We start from the raw sequence: 22,630 nt of genomic DNA on the forward strand, positions 1-22,630 counted from the left end.
ATCTCATCATCTCATTACATCATCTCATCATCACATCATCACATCATCTCATCACATCATCGCATCACATCATCTCATCACATCATCTCATCACATCATCACATCATCTCATCACATCATCTCATCATCTCATCATCTCATCATCTCATCATCTCAACATCTCATCACATCATCTCATCACATCATCGCATCATCGCATCACATCACATCATCGCATCACATCTCATCATCTCATCATCTCATCACATCATCACATCATCACATCTCATCACATCATCTCATCACATCATCGCATCAAATCTCATCACATCATCTCATCACATCATCTCATCATCACATAATCACATCATCTCATCATCACATCATCATCTCATCATCTCATCATCTCATTACATCATCTCATCATCTCATCATCACATCATCACATCATCTCATCACATCATCGCATCACATCATCTCATCACATCATCTCATCACATCATCACATCATCTCATCACATCATCTCATCATCTCATCATCTCATCATCTCATCATCTCAACATCTCATCACATCATCTCATCACATCATCGCATCATCGCATCACATCACATCATCGCATCACATCTCATCATCTCATCATCTCATCACATCATCACATCATCACATCATCACATCTCATCACATCATCTCATCACATCATCGCATCAAATCTCATCACATCATCTCATCATCTCATCATCTCATCACATCATCACATCATCACATCATCACATCACATAATCACATCATCTCATCATCACATAATCACATCATCACATCATCACATCATCTCATCACATCATCACATCATCTCATCACATCATCACATCATCACATCATCTCATCACATTTCATCACATCATCTCATCACATCTCATCACATCATCACATCATCACATCACCTCATCTCATCATCACATCATCACATAATCTCATCATCTCATCACATCATCTCATCATCTCATCTCATCACATCATCTCATCACATCATCTCATCATTTCATCACATCATCTCATCATCACATCATCTCATCATCACATAATCACATCACATCATCTCATCATCACATAATCACATCATCTCATCACATCATCTCATCACATAATCACATCATCTCATCATCACATCATCACATCACATAACCACATCATCTCATCACATCTCATCACATTATCTCATCACATCATCACATCATCACATCATCACATCATCACATCATCACATCACATCATCTCATCATCTCATCATCTCATCACATCATCTCATCACATCATCACATCATCACATCATCACATCACATAATCACATCACCTCATCTCATCATCACATCATCACATAATCTCATCATCTCATCTCATCATCTCATCACATCATCACATCATCACATAATTTTATCATCTCATCACATCATCTCATCATCACATCATCTCATCATCACATCACATAATCTCATCATCACATAATCACATTACATCATCTCATCAACACATAATCACATCATCTCATCACATCATCTCATCATCACATAATCACATCATCACATCATCACATAACATCATCACATCATCTCATCATCACATAATCACATCATCACATCACATCATCTCATCACATCATCTCATCACATCATCACATCATCTCATCATCTCATCACATCATCACATCTCATCACATCATCTCATCACATCTCATCACATCATCACATCATCACATCACATAACCACATCACCTCATCTCATCATCACATCATCACATAATCTCATCATCTCATCACATCATCACATAATCACATCACATCATCTCATCACATCATCTCATCACATCATCACATCATCTCATCACATCATCACATCATCACATCTCATCACATCATCTCATCACATCTCATCACATCATCACATCATCACATCACATAACCACATCACCTCATCTCATCATCACATCATCACATAATCTCATCATCTCATCACATCATCTCATCATCTCATCTCATCATCTCATCATCTCATCACATCATCTCATCACATCATCTCATCACATCATCTCATCATCACATAATCTCATCATCACATCATCTCATCATCACATAATCACATCATCTCATCACATCATCTCATCATCACATCATCTCATCACATCATCTCATCACATCTCATCACATCATCACATCATCACATCTCATCACATCTCATCTCATCATCTCATCACATCATCACATAATTTCATCATCTCATCACATCATCTCATCATCACATCACATAATCTCATCATCACATAATCACATCATCTCATCACATCATCTCATCATCACATAATCACATCATCACATCATCACATAACATCATCACATCATCTCATCATCACATAATCACATCATCACATCACATCATCTCATCACATCATCTCATCACATCATCACATCATCTCATCATCTCATCACATCATCACATCTCATCACATCATCTCATCACATCTCATCACATCATCACATCATCACATCACATAACCACATCACCTAGTCTCATCATCACATCATCACATAATCTCATCATCTCATCACATCATCTCATCTCATCATCTCATCACATCATCTCATCATCTCATCACATCATCTCATCATCACATAATCACATCACATCATCTCATCATCACATAATCACATCATCTCATCACATCATCTCATCACATCATCGCATCACATCTCATCATCACATCATCTCATCACATCATCTCATCACATCTCATCACATCATCACATCATCACATCTCATCACATCTCATCACATATCATCATCTCATCACATCATCACATCTCATCACATCTCATCACATCTCATCACATCTCATCACATCTCATCACATCATATCATCATCAAATCTCATCACATCTCATCTCATCACATCATCTCATCATCACATAATCACATCATCTCATCACATCATCTCATCACATCATCGCATCACATCTCATCATCACATCATCTCATCACATCATCTCATCACATCTCATCACATCATCTCAGCACATCATCTCATCATCACATAATCACATCATCACATCATCACATAACATCATCACATCATCTCATCATCACATAATCACATAATCACATCATCACATCACATCATCTCATCACATCATCTCATCACATCATCACATCATCTCATCATCTTATCACATCTCATCACATCATCTCATCACATCTCATCACATCATCACATCATCACATCACATAACCACATCACCTCATCTCATCATCACATCATCACATAATCTCATCATCTCATCACATCATCTCATCTCATCATCTCATCACATCATCTCATCATCTCATCACATCATCTCATCATCACATAATCACATCACATCATCTCATCATCACATAATCACATCATCTCATCACATCATCTCATCACATCATCGCATCACATCTCATCATCACATCATCTCATCACATCATCTCATCACATCTCATCACATCATCACATCATCACATCTCATCACATCTCATCACATATCATCATCTCATCACATCATCACATCTCATCACATCTCATCACATCTCATCACATCTCATCACATCTCATCACATCATATCATCATCAAATCTCATCACATCTCATCTCATCTCATCATCTCATCACATCATCACATCATCACATAATTTCATCATCTCATCACATCATCTCATCATCACATCATCTCATCATCACATCACATAATCTCATCATCACATAATCACATCACATCCTCTCATCATCACATAATCACATCATCTCAGCACATCATCTCATCATCACATAATCACATCATCACATCATCACATAACATCATCACATCATCTCATCATCACATAATCACATAATCACATCATCACATCATCACATCACATCATCTCATCACATCATCTCATCACATCATCACATCATCTCATCATCTCATCACATCATCTCATCACATTTCATCACATCATCTCATCACATCTCATCACATCATCACATCATCACATCACATAACCACATCACATCATCTCATCATCACATCATCACATAATCTCATCATCTCATCACATCATCTCATCATCTCATCTCATCATCACATAATCACATCACATCATCTCATCATCACATAATCACATCATCTCATCACATCATCTCATCATCACATAATCACATCATCTCATCACATCATCTCATCATCACATCATCTCATCACATCATCGCATCACATCTCATCATCACATCATCTCATCACATCATCTCATCATCTCATCACATCATCACATCATCACATCATCACATCTCATCACATCTCATCACATATCATCACATCATCACATCATCACATCTCATCACATCTCATCACATCTCATCACATCTCATCACATCATCTCATCATCACATCATCACATCTCATCACATCTCATCACATCTCATCACATCATCTCATCACATCATCTCATCACATCTCATCACATAATCTCATCATCACATAATCACATCACATCATCTCATCATCACTTAATCACATCATCTCATCACATCTCTGTAGTTCATTTCATGTATTTCTTCTTGTTAAAATGTATAAATGTTTTTATGTCTTACAATTTGAAGTTTCCTGCAGGTCAAACTGGAAAAAGAGGTTTTGATCTCAATATTTTGTATTTTGAATGTATGTTTAATGTTGTTTATATGTATATATGGTTGAATAAAAGTTAATAACTAGAAACTCTATATGAAAAAAGTTTTTTTGAAGTCTCAAATATATATAAAGTTTCTGAATCTATGATATTTGTATTAATGTTTTAACTACTAGAATTTTTTTGGGGGAAATGACTGAAGCGGTTGGAAAAAACAAAGATCTTAAAAGTGCTTTTATTGAGGAAAAACCCCAAATTGTTGTTTTAAAATGCTTTTATTTTGAAAAATCAAATCCAAGTTTATGGACTCACGGAAAAGATTTGACCAGTCGACAAACACAAAACAACTCAAGACCATCTTTACACAGAATGAGACAAATACAAACAGAACTAAGACACAGACACACGCCAGAGCTTCAGTTTCATATGAAGTTTGCTGCTCGTAGGACATGTTTGTATGTGAGCGGTCACTACGGAGCTGTGACCCTCCGGAGTCCAGGACGATGACGTCACGCCAAAAGGTCCACACAAAACTATTACTAGAATATATAAAGCTATTTATTTCTTATTGTTTTATTTTTCACGTTTAGTGGTTTAGTCCTGGTTTAGATCTGGTTTAGATCTGGTTTAGTCCTGGTTTAGTCCTGGTTTAGTCCTGGTTTAGTCCTGGTTTAGTCCTGGTTTAGTCCTAGTTAAGACCTGGTTTAGTCCTGGTTTAGTCCTGGTTTAGTCCTGGTTTAGTCCTGGTTTAGTCCTGGTTTGGACCTGGTTTAGTCCTGGTTTAGACCTGGTTTAGTCCTGGTTTAGTCCTGGTTTAGACCTGGTTTGGAACTGGTTTAGTCCTGGTTTAGACCTGGTTTAGACCTGGTTTAGTCCTGGTTTAGACCTGGTTTAGTCCTGGTTTAGACCTGGTTTAGTCCTGGTTTAGACCTGGTTTAGACCTGGTTTAGACCTGGTTTAGACCTGGTTTAGTCCTGGTTTAGTCCTGGTTTAGTCCTGGTTTAGACCTGGTTTAGTCCTGGTTTAGTCCTGGTTTAGACCTGGTTTAGACCTGGTTTAGACCTGGTTTAGACCTGGTTTAGTCCTGGTTTAGTCCTGGTTTAGACCTGGTTTAGTCCTGGTTTAGACCTGGTTTAGTCCTGGTTTAGACCTGGTTTAGACCTGGTTTAGACCTGGTTTAGACCTGGTTTAGTCCTGGTTTAGTCCTGGTTTAGTCCTGGTTTAGACCTGGTTTAGTCCTGGTTTAGTCCTGGTTTAGACCTGGTTTAGTCCTGGTTTAGTCCTGGTTTAGACCTGGTTTAGTCCTGGTTTAGACCTGGTTTAGTCCCGATGACGTCTCTTGTTGCTCTTCATTATAAAGTGTATTAAAAGTGCAGTTTGCAGTGAGTTTATATTATGGGATGCTTGGGCCTTGGATACGGTGGTACGTGGTTGCCGAGGCACTGCACCAGGACCAGGGTCGCCATGGAGACGTGTTGTGGCTCAAAGACACGCTCAGACTCGTTACTGTCGTGGGCAGTTACAGCGCTGAGCATGTTGTCCTGGATCTGAGGCGAATGCACCTGAAAAACCTTTAGAACTTTGAGGAACATTTGAACAGTTTGCAAGTGAAACTAAATATGAAATATAGTTTGATATGAACATAGTGTTTGTCAGAGGACAGAGCTCATACTTCCCCCAGAGTTGCTGCTCGGGCAGAGGAGCTGAAACTGTAGCTTTATATTTCTGTTCATAACTGGTCCGACCATAAGTCATTTAAAGAGGAACGTTTTAATCCTGGACTTAAATGAAGAGACTGTGTCGCCTCTTTAACATGGACAGGATTCTACCTCCTACTGTGCTTTTAGAGACTCTTGGGACCACCAGAAGGCTCGACCTCCTACTGTGCTTTTAGAGACTCTTGGGACCACCAGAAGGCTCGACCTCCTACTGTGCTTTTAGAGACTCTTGGGACCACCAGAAGGCTCGACCTCCTACTGTGCTTTTAGAGACTCTTGGCACCACCAGAAGGCTCGACCTCCTATTGTGCTTTTAGAGACTCTTGGGACCTTGGGACCACCAGAAGGCTCTACCTCGTACTGTGCTTTTAGAGACTCTTGGGACCACCAGAAGGCTCTAATGCCTACTGTGCTTTTAGAGCCTCTTGGCACCACCAGAAGGCTCTAATGCCTACTGTGCTTTTAGAGCCTCTTGGCACCACCAGAAGGCTCTACCTCCTACTGTGCTTTTAGAGACTCTTGGGACCACCAGAAGGCTCTACCTCCTACTGTGCTTTTAGAAACTCTTGGGACCACCAGAAGGCTCTACCTCCTACTGTGCTTTTAGAGACTCTTGGCACCACCAGAAGGCTCTAATGCCTACTGTGCTTTTAGAGCCTCTTGGCACCACCAGAAGGCTCGACCTCCTACTGTGCTTTTAGAGACTCTTGGGACCACCAGAAGGCTCGACCTCCTACTGTGCTTTTAGAGACTCTTGGCACCACCAGAAGGCTCGACCTCCTATTGTGCTTTTAGAGACTCTTGGGACCACCAGAAGGCTCTACCTCGTACTGTGCTTTTAGAGACTCTTGGGACCACCAGAAGGCTCTAATGCCTACTGTGCTTTTAGAGACTCTTGGGACCACCAGAAGGCTCTAATGCCTACTGTGCTTTTAGAGCCTCTTGGCACCACCAGAAGGCTCTACCTCCTACTGTGCTTTTAGAGACTCTTGGGACCACCAGAAGGCTCTACCTCCTACTGTGCTTTTAGAAACTCTTGGGACCACCAGAAGGCTCTACCTCCTACTGTGCTTTTAGAGACTCTTGGCACCACCAGAAGGCTCTAATGCCTACTGTGCTTTTAGAGCCTATTGGCACCACCAGAAGGCTCTACCTCCTACTGTGCTTTTAGAGACTCTTGGGACCACCAGAAGGCTCTACCTCCTACTGTGCTTTTAGAGACTCTTGGGACCACCAGAAGGCTCTACCTCCTACTGTGCTTTTAGAGACTCTTGGCACCACCAGAAGGCTCTAATGCCTACTGTGCTTTTAGAGACTCTTGGGACCACCAGAAGGCTCTAATGCCTACTGTGCTTTTAGAGCCTCTTGGCACCACCAGAAGGCTCTACCTCCTACTGTGCTTTTAGAGACTCTTGGGACCACCAGAATGTTCTACCTCCTACTGTGCTTTTAGAGACTCTTGGCACCACCAGAAGGCTCTACCCCCTACTGTGCTTTTAGAGACTCTTGGGACCACCAGAATGTTCTACCTCCTACTGTGCTTTTAGAGACTCTTGGCACCACCGGAAGGCTCTACCTCCTACTGTGCTTTTAGAGACTCTTGGGACCACTAGAATGTTCTACCTCCTACTGTGCTTTTAGAGACTCTTGGCACCACCGGAAGGCTCTACCTCCTACTGTGCTTTAGAGACTCTTGGCACCACCGGAAGGCTCTACCTCCTACTGTGCTTTTAGAGACTCTTGGCACCACCAGAAGGCTCTACATCCTAGTGTGCTTTTAGAGACTCTTGGGACCACCAGAAGGCTCTACCTCCTACTGTGCTTTTAGAGACTCTTGGGACCACCAGAAGGCTCTCCTACTGTGCTTTTAGAGACTCTTGGGACCACCAGAAGGCTCTACCTCCTACTGTGCTTGTAGAGACTCTTGGGACCACCAGAAGGCTCTCCTACTGTGCTTTTAGAGACTCTTGGACCACCAGAAGGCTCTACCTCCTACTGTGCTTTTAGAGACTCTTGGGACCACCAGAAGGTTCTACCTCCTACTGTGCTTTTAGAGACTCTTGGGACCACCATAAGGCCAGCATTTAGAGAGTGAAGAGCTCTGATTGGATGAGATGGTTCTATAGCAGCTTTGAGGTGGGAGGGGCCATGTCAGGAGGAGGAGTTTAAATGTGATTCTAAACTGGACGGGAGCCAGTGAAGAGACTCCAGCACCGGCGTAATGTGATCTCTTCTTTTAGTTCCTGTTTGTAATCTTGCTGCTGCATTTTGAACCAGTTAAAGCTTTTTATGGAGCTTTTAGGACACGCTGCAAGCAGGGAGTTACAGGAGAATCGAGACGTTACAAATGCAGGAGACGTTTCAGCTTCACTTTTAGGCCGGATTCTTCTGATTTGATCTTTATTACACAGATGAAAGAGTCTGTTTTACAGATTTGATTTATCTGAGCTTTAAATGAGACTCTGAGGTTTCTTACAGTAGAACTGGAGGCTTCACTGAGACTATCTGCTCAGATAGAGCGCCTTGTATATGTTTAGGACCAGCACAATGACCTCCAGCACAATGACCTCCAGCACAATGACCTCCAGCACAATGACCTCCAGCACAATGACCTCCAGCACAATGACCTCGGTTTGTTCAGGATTAAGAAGCAGGTCATGAAGTGTCCTCCAGGTCTGATCGCTCTGATCAGGTTCATTGATAAACACAGTGTCATCTGCAGAGCAGGAAGTTAATGCTCATCTGTAAAGGAGCGTCCAGTAGGAGGAAACTCATTTCGACCACTTGTATCCGCGATCTTGTCCTTCGGGTCATTACCCAAAACTCATGACCATAGGTGAGGTCAGAACATAGAGTGACCAGTAAGACACCTTTCTCAATCAAGGACCACGGCCTCGGATTTGAATGTTCTGATCTTCATCCCAGACGCTTCACTCGGATCAAACCGTCCCAGTGCATCTTCCAGGTCCCCAAGCCGGACACCCTCTGACCCCTGACCACACCCTCTGACCCCTGACCACACCCTCTGACCCCTGACCACACCCTCTGACCCCTGACCACACCCTCTGACCCCTGACTACACCCTCTGACCCCTGACCATACCCTCTGACCCCAGACCCCACCCTCTGACCCCTGACCACACCCTCTGACCCCTGACCACACCCTCTGACCCCTGACTACACCCTCTGACCCCTGACCACACCCTCCAACCCCTGACCACACCCTCCGCCTGACCATACCCTCTGACCACACCCTCTGACCCCTGACCACACCCTCTGACCACACCCTCTGACCCCTGACTACACCCTCTGACCCCTGACCACACCCTCAGACCCCTGACCACACCCTCTGACCCCTGACCACACCCTCCGACCCCTGACCACACCCTCCACCTGACCACACCCTCCGACCCCTGACAACACCCTTTGACCCCACCCTCTGACCCCTGACTACACCCTCTGACCCCTGACCACACCCTCTGACCCCTGACCAAACCCTCTGACCCCTGACCACACCCTCTGACCCCTGACTACACCCTCTGACCCCTGACCACACCCTCTGACCCCTGACCATACCCTCTGACCCCTGACTACACCCTCTGACCCCTGACCACACCCTCCAACCCCTGACCACACCCTCCGCCTGACCACACCCTCTGACCCCTGACCACTGACTACACCCTCTGACCCCTGACCACACCCTCCGACCCCTGACCACACCCTCCACCTGACCACACCCTCCGACCCCTGACTATACCCTTTGACCCCACCCTCTGACCCCTGACTACACCCTCTGACCCCTGACCACACCCTCTGACCCCTGACCACACCCTCCGACCCCTGACCACACCCTCCACCTGACCACACCCTCCGACCCCTGACTACACCCTCTGACCCCTGACTACACCCTCTGACCCCTGACCACACCCTCCAACCCCTGACCACACCCTCCGCCTGACCATACCCTCTGACCACACCCTCTGACCCCTGACCACACCCTCCGACCCCTGACCACACCCTCCACCTGACCACACCCTCCGACCCCTGACAACACCCTTTGACCCCACCCTCTGACCCCTGACTACACCCTCTGACCCCTGACCACACCCTCTGACCCCTGACCAAACCCTCTGACCCCTGACCACACCCTCTGACCCCTGACTACACCCTCTGACCCCTGACCACACCCTCTGACCCCTGACCACACCCTCTGACCCCTGACTACACCCTCTGACCCCTGACCACACCCTCTGACCCCTGACTACACCCTCTGACCCCTGACCACACCCTCTGACCCCTGACTACACCCTCTGACCCCTGACTACACCCTCTGACCCCTGACCACACCCTCTGACCCCTGACCACACCCTCAGACCCCTGACTACACCCTCTGACCCCTGACCACACCCTCTGACCCTTGACCACACCCTCCGACCTCTGACCACACTCTCTGACCCCTGACCACACCCTCCGCCTGACCCCACCCTCTGACCCCTGACTACACCCTCTGACCCCTGACCACACCCTCCAACCCCTGACCACACCCTCCGCCTGACCACACCCTCTGACCCCTGACCACTGACTACACCCTCTGACCCCTGACCACACCTTCCGACCCCTGACCACACCCTCCACCTGACCACACCCTCCGACCCCTGACTACACCCTTTGACCCCACCCTCTGACCCCTGACTACACCCTCTGACCCCTGACCACACCCTCCGACCCCTGACCACACCCTCCACCTGACCACACCCTCCGACCCCTGACTACACCCTTTGACCCCACCCTCTGACCCCTGACTACACCCTCTGACCCCTGACCACACCCCCTGACCCCTGACCACACCCTCTGACCCCTGACTACACCCTCTGACCCCTGACCACACCCTCTGACCCCTGACCACACCCTCCGACCCCTGACCACAGCCTCCGACCCCTGACTACACCCTCTGACCCCTGACTACACCCTCTGACCCCTGACCACACCCTCTGACCACACCCTCTGACCCTTGACCACACTCTCCGACCTCTGACCACACCCTCCGACCCCTGACTACACCCTTTGACCCCACCCTCTGACCACTGACCACACCCTCTGACCCGTGACTACACCCTCTGACCCGTGACCACACCCTCAGACCCCTGACCACACCCTCTGACCCCTGACCACACCCTCTGACCCCTGACTTCACCCTCTGACCCCTGACCACACCCTCTGACCCCTGACCACACCCTCCAACCCCTGACCACACCCTCCGTCTGACCACACCCTCTGACCCCTGACCACACCCTCTGACCACACCCTCTGACCCCTGACCACACCCTCTGACCCCTGACCACACCCTCTGACCCGTGACTACACCCTCTGACCCCTGACTACACCCTCTGACCCCTGACCACACCCTCAGACCCCTGACCACACCCTCCGCCTGACCACACCCTCTGACCCCTGACCCCACCCTCTGACCCCTGACCACACCCTCCGACCCCTGACCACACCCTCCGTCTAACCACACCCTCTGACCCCTGACCACACCCTCTGACCACACCCTCTGACCCCTGACCACACCCTCCAACCCCTGACCACACCCTCTGACCCCTGACCACACCCTCTGACCCGTGACTACACCCTCTGACCCCTGACTACACCCTCTGACCCCTGACCACACCCTCAGACCCCTGACCACACCCTCCGCCTGACCACACCCTCTGACCCCTGACCCCACCCTCTGACCCCTGACCACACCCTCCGACCCCTGACCACACCCTCCGTCTAACCACACCCTCTGACCCCTGACCACACCCTCCAACCCCTGACCACACCCTCTGACCACACCCTCTGACCCGTGACTACACCCTCTGACCCCTGACCACACCCTCAGACCCCTGACCACACCCTCCGCCTGACCACACCCTCTGACCATTGACTACACCCTCTGACCCCTGACCACACCCTCCGACCCCTGACCACACCCTCTGACCCCTGACCCCACCCTCTGACCCCTGACCACACCCTCCGACCTCTGACCACACCCTCCGACCCCTGACCACACCCTCCGTCTAACCACACCCTCTGACCCCTGACCACACCCTCTGACCACACCCTCTGACCCCTGACCACACCCTCCAACCCCTGACCACACCCTCTGACCCCTGACCACACCCTCTGACCACACCCTCTGACCCGTGACTACACCCTCAGACCCCTGACCACACCCTCCGCCTGACCACACCCTCTGACCCCTGACCCCACCCTCTGACCCCTGACCACACCCTCCGACCTCTGACCACACCCTCCGACCCCTGACCACACCCTCTGACCCCTGACCACACCCTCTGACCCCTGACTACACCCTCAGACCCCTGACCACACCCTCCGCCTGACCACACCCTCTGACCCCTGACTACACCCTCTGACCCCTGACCACACCCTCTGACCCCTGACCACACCCTCTGACCCCTGACTACACCCTCCGACCCCTGACCACACCCTCTGACCCCTGACCACACCCTCTGACCACTGACTACACCCTCTGACCCCTGACCCCACCCTCTGACCCCTGACCCCACCCTCTGACCCCTGACCACACCCTCTGACCCCTGCACTGGGAACAGGTCTGACTTACTGCAGTGACCACAGCTCCTGCTCCGGTCAGACAGGGACCGGACAGCCCTGAGCAAATCAGAGGGTCAGATTCTCCTCTCCAGGACCTGGAATAGACTTGACCTCTGGAGGTCGTAGTGCGTCACCTGTAGCTGTGTCACAATGACTGTTAGCACAGTGGCCTCTCGTGGTGACGTAGGCAGCACGCACGCACACACTCTCTTGGACTCTTATTGTGAAAGAACGACAGGACGCAGTGTTTCTCATGTACACTCATTTAATGTGGATACTGCGACCACAGATGACTGCATTTATATAGATTATTATACTTTATATATATTTATATATAATATGTATATGTTTATAATAGTGTGAATAACCGTGAAAAAGGGACACTGTATTCAGATTTCATTTCTCCAAAAAGAGCCAAAGTCCTGAGTCTGTGCGGTCCAGCAGGGGTCAGCGGGGGTCAGCAGAGGTCAGCGGGGGGGACAGAGGTCAGCGGGGGTCAGCAGGGGGCAGTAGAGGCCAGCAGGGGGCAGTATTTGTGTGCGTGGAATGATCAAAGTTGTAAACATTAAGACTATTTTAAACCCGAGGAGGCGGAGCTTAAGTTGTTCTTCTGTTAAAGTTTGTACGACACTGGTCACATGACCATAAGAACTAATTATTCACATAGTTTTGTTGATTATGTCACTTCCAGGTACAAAAAGCTTTTCTGATACAAACGTGGCACTTCCAGTTATTTTTCCCAAAACGGCGACTAAAACTGTTAAACTATAAAACTGTTAAACTATAAAACTATTAAACTATAATACTATTAAACTGTTAAACTATTGAACTCTAAAGCAAATAAAAGTCAATATTGTGTCGTACGAACTCCAGATGAAACATGACTTCAGCTGAACTTCAGATCGGAGCCTTTGTGCAAAACACACGTTTAGTGTTCTTTCTGTGGTTATAGCGCCCCCTGCCTTTACATTCAGACCAGAGCCACGACAGGCTCCAGAAGACGACCTTTGACCCTTCACATTCTGACTTCAATATTTTAATATCTGACAATTCCATCGGTGTTTGAACTCATACAATTATTAGTATATTATAATTATAGTTTAGATTCTCCTGAACCTTTGGCTAAATATCGGCTTGGTCTGGCCCCGTTAGGACCACATTTTGGCCCCGTTAGGACCACATTTTGGCCCCGTTAGGCCCATGTTTGGCCCCGTGTCAGACCCAGGACTTGGCTCCGTTGGCAGCGACAGCACGTAAACATGTTGTGAGCCCTAAACCTCATGTGACGACAACAACGTGGCATTAAATATTAACATCAGCTGTATGCGCTCACCAAACTGCATCCTATACAGATAGATTCATATATATCTCCAAAATATTAAAAATATATAAAAATACCGAAGTAATTGTAAAAAATGAGCAAAACATTGAATTCCATATGAAAACCATGCAAGAAAGATTCCCCATGTAGAGTTAGAGTTGAGATCGTAAAGTCGGGGAGCGTCCTCCAGGAAGTCCGTCCTCCAGGAAGTCCGTCCTCCAGGAAGTCCGTCCTCCAGGAAGTCCGTCCTCCAGGAAGTCCGTCCTCCAGGAAGTCCGTCCTCCAGGAAGTCCGCCCTTATTTGGTCGTTTGGAATCGAAAGGAAACAAAGCACAACCCCAAATATGGCTCTGGTACAGGAAGAGGAAGCACAGTGACGATATGGCAGTTTGAGAGGCCACGCCCACAGAACCGGGTCAGGACCAGGACTGAACCCGGACTAGAGCCTGGAAGTGTGGGCGTGGCCTCTGTAAACGGGCTCCTCTGATTGGTGGACAGATGGCGACACGGCGGCAGAGGGACACAGTGACACGAGGGCGTTTGGCTCTGCCGCGCTCGCCGCCGGAGCCCGAACTCTGCGACAAAACTCTGACCCAAAACAAACAGAATTCTTCTGAAAAACGACGCTTCAATGAGTCCGCGTTGCCACGCGGATGAATAAACATTCTAATGTTTTATTGAAAAAAACAAACGAGTTCTTTTAGGTCAAGATGAATTTGGTGAATATTTGGCTCGTTTGTGGCTCACGTTGGCTCGTTTGTGGCTCACGTTGAAGCGTTTGTGGCTCACGTTGAAGCGTCGTTGATCGTTTGGAGAAAGTGTCTTTTCGCTCAGAGTTTCGCAGAGTCGAACAGCATTGACATTAAACGCAAACAAACTCGTACAAAAATCAGGTTCAAAATCACAACAACGTTCAGAGGCGTGGCCACTTCCTGCTCGCCCAAACTCTGCTCTGATTGGTCCGAAGCTCAAATGTTTGGTTCACTTTTGAGAACTGTTGATGTCGTGTTTTTCCTTCATTTTCACAGAACAGTCGTCAGTCTTTGAAAGGTTCAGTCTCCGTTTTGCCGTTTAAAAAAAAGATTTGACATGTAAACAGGAAGTACAGACAGGAAGTGGAGCGGCGGAAGCAGGAAGTGAACGCGTCTCGGCAGAAAACAGCACAGTTTCATTCCGTATAGTTCTCATGCGACTCGACACGAATGAACACAACATGCAGCGTACTAAGATCGACTGATCAGGTCTGGGCCCCGCCCCCTGACCGGGGCCCGGATCGGGGCCCGGACCGGGGCCGGAGCGCCCTCTGCAGACGTGGACTTAACAAACACAGGTTTGGGTTTTTTTAAGAATCGCAGTAAACATTCTTTTTTTGGACATGCAGCGACGACATTCAGAGCTGCAATGGCACAAGCACAACTCTCATTTACACAAACGCACGACGACGCCACCGCAGACGGCAACGATGACGCCGCCGCAGACGCCAACGATGACGGCAACGATGACGCCGCCGCAGACGATGACACCAACGATGACGCCGCCGCAGACGCCAACGATGACGGCAACGATGACGCCGCCGCAGACGATGACACCAACGATGACGCCGCCGCAGACACCAACGATGACGCCGCCGCAGACGCCAACGATGACGGCAACGATGACGCCGCCGCAGACGATGACGCCGCCGCAGACGCCAACGATGACGCCGCCGCAGACGATGACGCCGCCGCAGACGCCAACGATGACGCCGCCGCAGACGCCAATGATGACGCCAACGATGACGCCGCCGCCGCAGAGGCCAACGATGACGACAACGATGACGCCGCCGCAGACGGCAACGATGACGCCGCCGCAGACGCCGCCGCAGACGCCAACGATGACGGCAACGATGATGCCGCCGCAGACGATGACGCCGCCGCAGACGATGACGCCGCCGCAGACGATGACGCCGCCGCAGACGCCAACGATGACGCCGCCGCAGACGCCGCCGCAGACGCCAACGATGACGCCGCCGCAGACGGCAACGATGACGCCGCCGCAGACGCCAACGATGACGGCAACGATGACGCCGCCGCAGACGATGACACCAACGATGACGCCGCCGCAGACGCCAACGATGACGGCAACGATGACGCCGCCGCAGACGATGACACCAACGATGACGCCGCCGCAGACACCAACGATGACGCCGCCGCAGACGCCAACGATGACGGCAACGATGACGCCGCCGCAGACGATGACGCCGCCGCAGACGCCAACGATGACGCCGCCGCAGACGATGACGCCGCCGCAGACGCCAACGATGACGCCGCCGCAGACGATGACGCCGCCGCAGACGCCAACGATGACGCCGCCGCAGACGGCAACGATGACGCCGCCGCAGACGCCAACGATGACGGCAACGATGACGCCGCCGCAGACGCCAACGATGACGCCGCCGCAGACGGCAACGATGACGCCGCCGCAGACGCCAACGATGACGGCAACGATGACGCCGCCGCAGACGATGACGCCGCCGCAGACGCCAACGATGACGCCGCCGCAGACGCCAACGATGACGGCAACGATGACGCCGCCGCAGACGATGACACCAACGATGACGCCGCCGCAGACGATGACACCAACGATGACGCCGCCGCAGACGATGACACCAACGATGACGCCGCCGCAGACACCAACGATGACGCCGCCGCAGACGATGACACCAACGATGACGCCGCCGCAGACGATGACGCCGCCGCAGACGCCAACGATGACGCCGCCGCAGACGGCAACGATGACGCCGCCGCAGACGCCAACGATGACGGCAACGATGACGCCGCCGCAGACGATGACGCCGCCGCAGACGCCAACGATGACGCCGCCGCAGACGATGACGCCGCCGCAGACGCCAACGATGACGCCGCCGCAGACGCCAATGATGACGCCAACGATGACGCCGCCGCCGCAGAGGCCAACGATGACGACAACGATGACGCCGCCGCAGACGGCAACGATGACGCCGCCGCAGACGCCGCCGCAGACGCCAACGATGACGGCAACGATGATGCCGCCGCAGACGATGACGCCGCCGCAGACGATGACGCCGCCGCAGACGATGACGCCGCCGCAGACGCCGCCGCAGACGCCAACGATGACGCCGCCGCAGACGGCAACGATGACGCCGCCGCAGACGCCAACGATGACGGCAACGATGACGCCGCCGCAGACGATGACACCAACGATGACGCCGCCGCAGACGCCAACGATGACGGCAACGATGACGCCGCCGCAGACGATGACACCAACGATGACGCCGCCGCAGACACCAACGATGACGCCGCCGCAGACGCCAACGATGACGGCAACGATGACGCCGCCGCAGACGATGACGCCGCCGCAAACGCCAACGATGACGCCGCCGCAGACGATGACGCCGCCGCAGACGCCAACGATGACGCCGCCGCAGACGATGACGCCGCCGCAGACGCCAACGATGACGCCGCCGCAGACGGCAACGATGACGCCGCCGCAGACGCCAACGATGACGGCAACGATGACGCCGCCGCAGACGATGACGCCGCCGCAGACGCCAACGATGACGCCGCCGCAGACGCCAACGATGACGGCAACGATGACGCCGCCGCAGACGATGACACCAACGATGACGCCGCCGCAGACGATGACACCAACGATGACGCCGCCGCAGACGATGACACCAACGATGACGCCGCCGCAGACACCAACGATGACGCCGCCGCAGACGATGACACCAACGATGACGCCGCCGCAGACGATGACGCCGCCGCAGACGCCAACGATGACGCCGCCGCAGACGGCAACGATGACGCCGCCGCAGACGCCAACGATGACGGCAACGATGACGCCGCCGCAGACGATGACGCCGCCGCAGACGATGACACCAACGATGACGCCGCCGCAGACGATGACACCAACGATGACGCCGCCGCAGACGATGACACCAACGATGACGCCGCCGCAGACGATGACACCAACGATGACGCCGCCGCAGACGCCAACGATGACGCCAACGATGACGCCAACGATGACGCCAACGATGACGCCAACGATGACGGCAACGATGACGCCGCCGCAGACGCCGCACCAAAACGCTCCCAAATCAAAAGTGACATAAACCCGTCGACAGGTGCGGAGGTGTGTCAGATGGAGCTCAGACCTGGGCCTGGGATAAACCGGGATCAAACTTCAAATATCGACACCAGGTTCATTCAAACTCGCCCTTCACCGACGTGTTTTGGCACGTTTTCATCCACAAAAACTGGGCCTAAATCGGGCCTGGGCCTGAGCCTGGGCCTGGGCCTGAGCCTGAGCCTGGGCCTGGGCCTGAGCCTGAGCCTGGGCCTGAGCCTGGGCCTGGGCCTGGGCCTGAGCCTGGGCCTGGGCCTGAGCCTGAGCCTGAGCCTGGGCCTGAGCCTGGGCCTGGGCCTGGGCCTGAGCCTGGGCCTGGGCCTGGGCCTGAGCCTGGGCCTGGGCCTGGGCCTGGGCCTGAGCCTGGGCCTGGGCCTGGGCCTGGGCCTGGGCCTGGGCCTGGGCCTGGGCCTGGGCCTGAGCCCGGGCCTGGGCCTGAGCCTGGGCCTGGGCCTGGGCCTGGGCCTGGGCCTGGGCCTGGGCCTGAGCCTGGGCCTGGGCCTGGGCCTGGGCCTGGGCCTGGGCCTGGGCCTGGGCCTGGGCCTGGGCCTGAGCCTGGGCCTGGGCCTGAGCCTCCATCTGAAAGCCGCGTTTGGTGCGTTTGGTGCAGCCTCGCCTCTTTTACTCTTTTATAATTCTTCATAAAGTCTGAAGCATCTGTACATGAGAAAAAACAACGTCTTTTGTTTTCGAGACAAACTTTTGCAGCAAAAGAAATAAAACCTAAATTCAGAAGCCGTTAGGAATATTAACATAAGTATAAAATAAGAGTAATAGAATAATATACACAGATGGAAGAGGAGGGTCCAGACTTTGACCAAACGCTTTCCCCAAACTGAGCGTTTGTGGCTGAACAGCGCCTCCTGGTGGTGAACAGCGCCTCCTGGTGGTGAACAGCGCCTCCTGGTGGTGAACAGCGCCTCCTGGTGGTGAACAGCGCCTCCTGGTGGTGAACCACGTGCTTTTAAAAGATGATGTCATCAATGCTAAAAGTATTGCCACTTTTTAAAAATCTCTCTCAAGAGAAAAAAACAGGCTTAAAATTTGCTGGTGCTGTTTGGAATTTGAAAAATGTTGATATGTTTAAAATCAATGCTTTTGGAAAGTGTCGCTGACAGTTCAAAAGAAGGTGAGAAGTCTGTTGTCATGACGATGAAGGTCACGGTCCCAAACGCCGGAGCTTGACGCGCTCGAGCCGAGAAGACGCGGAGGTTTGGGAAAAGCGTTTGGTTTTGTTCTGCTCCTGTCGAACCTTCTGAAGCTTCTGAAGCTTCAGAAGCTTCAGAAGCTTCAGAAGGTTCTGAAGGTTCTGAAGGTTCTGAAGGTTCTGAAGCTTCTGAAGCTTCTGAAGGTTCTGAAGCTTCTGAAGGTTTTGAAGGTAGATCTGTTCCGGTCCTGCTCCTCAGTCCGGTCTTCGGTCCAGGTGGTCCTGGTTCAGTTCTGGTCCTCGTCTGTCTCAGGATCTTGGCGTTTTTTGGAGGAGGAGGTTTTGCCCTGGTTCAGTCAGAGAGTCAAGATTCAGTCTGGAAGTCTTGAGTCAGGTCTTTGGTCTGGTCTTCCTCAGCTGGACTCAGGGCAGGTCTGGATCTCCTCTCCGTTCTCCTCGATCACAGACGGGACCCTGGACTCTTCCTCGGACATGGGCACAAACTCGGGGTGGGACATGAAGGAGTGGATGGAATTGCGAGACTCGGGACTCTCCAGACCGTGGTAGAGCGAAGACCGGAACGCGTTCACCACCTTAATCTGCAACGAGAACGTGACAATAAGCACGTGACAATCAGCACGAGAGCGTGACAATCGGCACGAGAACGTGACAGTCGGCACGAGAATGTGACAGTCGGCAAGAGAACGTGACAATCGGCACGAGAACGTGACAATCAGCACGTGACAATCGGCACGAGAACGTGACAATCAGCACGAGAACGTGACAATCGGCACGAGAACGTGACAATCGGCACGAGAACGTGACAATCAGCACGTGACAATCAGCACGAGAACGTGACAATCGGCACGAGAACGTGACAATCGGCACGAGAACGTGACAGTCGGCACGAGAATGTGACAGTCGGCACGAGAACGTGACAGTCAGCACGTGACAATCGGCACGAGAACGTGACAATCAGCACGTGACAATCGGCACGAGAACGTGACAATCAGCACGTGACAGTCGGCACGAGAACGTGACAGTCAGCACGTGACAATCGGCACGAGAACGTGACAATCAGCACGTGACAATCGGCACGAGAACGTGACAATCAGGCACGAGAACGTGACAATCAGCACGTGACAATCAGCACGAGAACGTGACAATCGGCACGAGAACGTGACAATCGGCACGAGAATGTGACAGTCGGCAAGAGAACGTGACAATCGGCACGAGAATGTGACAATCGGCACAATCAGCACGAGAACGTGACAATCAGCACGAGAACGTGACAGTCAGCACGTGACAATCGGCACGAGAACGTGACAATCAGGCACGAGAACGTGACAGTCAGCACGTGACAATCGGCACGAGAACGTGACAATCAGCACGTGACAATCAGCACGAGAGCGTGACAATCGGCACGAGAACGTGACAATCAGCACGTGACAATCAGCACGAGAACGTGACAATCGGCACAAGAACGTGACAATCGGCACGAGAACGTGACAGTCGGCACGAGAATGTGACAGTCGGCAAGAGAACGTGACAATCGGCACGAGAATGTGACAATCGGCACAATCAGCACGAGAACGTGACAATCAGCACGAGAACGTGACAGTCAGCACGTGACAATCGGCACGAGAACGTGACAATCAGCACGTGACAATCAGCACGAGAGCGTGACAATCGGCACGAGAACGTGACAATCAGCACGTGACAATCAGCACGAGAACGTGACAATCGGCACGAGAACGTGACAATCGGCACGAGAACGTGACAATCAGCACGAGAACGTGACAATCGGCACGAGAACGTGACAATCAGCACGTGACAATCAGCACGAGAACGTGACAATCGGCACGAGAACGTGACAATCGGCATGAGAATGTGACAGTCGGCAAGAGAACGTGACAATCGGCACGAGAACGTGACAATCGGCACAATCAGCACGAGAACGTGACAATCAGCACGAGAACGTGACAATCAGCACGAGAACGTGACAATCAGCACGAGAACGTGACAATCAGCACGAGAACGTGACAATCGGCACGAGAACGTAACAATCGGCACGAGAACGTGACAATCAGCACGTGACAATCAGCACGAGAACGTGACAATCGGCACGAGAACGTGACAATCGGCACGAGAACGTGACAGTCGGCACGAGAATGTGACAGTCGGCAAGAGAACGTGACAATCGGCACGAGAATGTGACAATCGGCACGAGAACGTGACAGTCAGCACGTGACAATCGGCACGAGAACGTGACAATCAGCACGTGACAATCGGCACGAGAACGTGACAATCAGGCACGAGAACGTGACAGTCAGCACGTGACAATCGGCACGAGAACGTGACAATCAGGCACGAGAACGTGACAGTCAGCACGTGACAATCAGCACGAGAGCGTGACAATCGGCACGAGAACGTGACAATCAGCACGTGACAATCAGCACGAGAACGTGACAATCGGCACGAGAACGTGACAATCGGCACGAGAACGTGACAGTCGGCACGAGAATGTGACAGTCGGCAAGAGAACGTGACAATCGGCACGAGAATGTGACAATCGGCACGAGAACGTGACAGTCAGCACGTGACAATCGGCACGAGAACGTGACAGTCAGCACGTGACAATCAGCACGAGAGCGTGACAATCGGCACGAGAACGTGAAAATCAGCACGTGACAATCAGCACGAGAACGTGACAATCGGCACGAGAACGTGACAATCGGCACGAGAACGTGACAATCGGCACGAGAACGTGACAATCAGCACGAGAACGTGACAATCGGCACGAGAACGTGACAATCGGCACGAGAACGTGACAATCGGCACGAGAACGTGACAATCGGCACGAGAACGTGACAGTCGGCACGAGAATGTGACAGTCGGCAAGAGAACGTGACAATCGGCACGAGAACGTGACAATCGGCACAATCAGCACGAGAACGTGACAATCAGCACGAGAACGTGACAATCAGCACGAGAACGTGACAATCAGCACGAGAACGTGA

The 22,630-nt window shown here is 51.2% G+C and overlaps 1 protein-coding gene across 5 annotated transcripts in view; it reads right to left on the reverse strand.

The window, feature by feature from the left end:
- Window positions 1-19,847: 19,847 nt before the first annotated feature.
- LOC140354845 (plasma membrane calcium-transporting ATPase 2-like) overlaps window positions 19,848-22,630 on the reverse strand; it is an 87,666-nt gene continuing 84,883 nt past the window's right edge. For 2 of the 5 annotated variants that reach the window (XM_072440098.1, XM_072440097.1), the window contains one exon: window positions 19,966-20,209. In XM_072440098.1, coding sequence (XP_072296199.1) covers window positions 20,024-20,209 — 186 coding nt within the window. In that variant the 3' untranslated portion in view covers window positions 19,966-20,023. Of the gene's footprint in view, window positions 20,210-22,630 lie in introns of all 5 variants that reach the window. The other 3 variants (XM_072440096.1, XM_072440095.1, XM_072440099.1) reach the window with 2 other exon arrangements.

This window comes from Eucyclogobius newberryi, unplaced genomic scaffold (genome assembly GCF_026437365.1).
Source record: "Eucyclogobius newberryi isolate DKJ021-1_F unplaced genomic scaffold, fEucNew1.0.hap1 SCAF_11, whole genome shotgun sequence".
In the NCBI taxonomy this organism is placed as follows: Eukaryota; Metazoa; Chordata; class Actinopteri; order Gobiiformes; family Gobiidae; genus Eucyclogobius; species Eucyclogobius newberryi.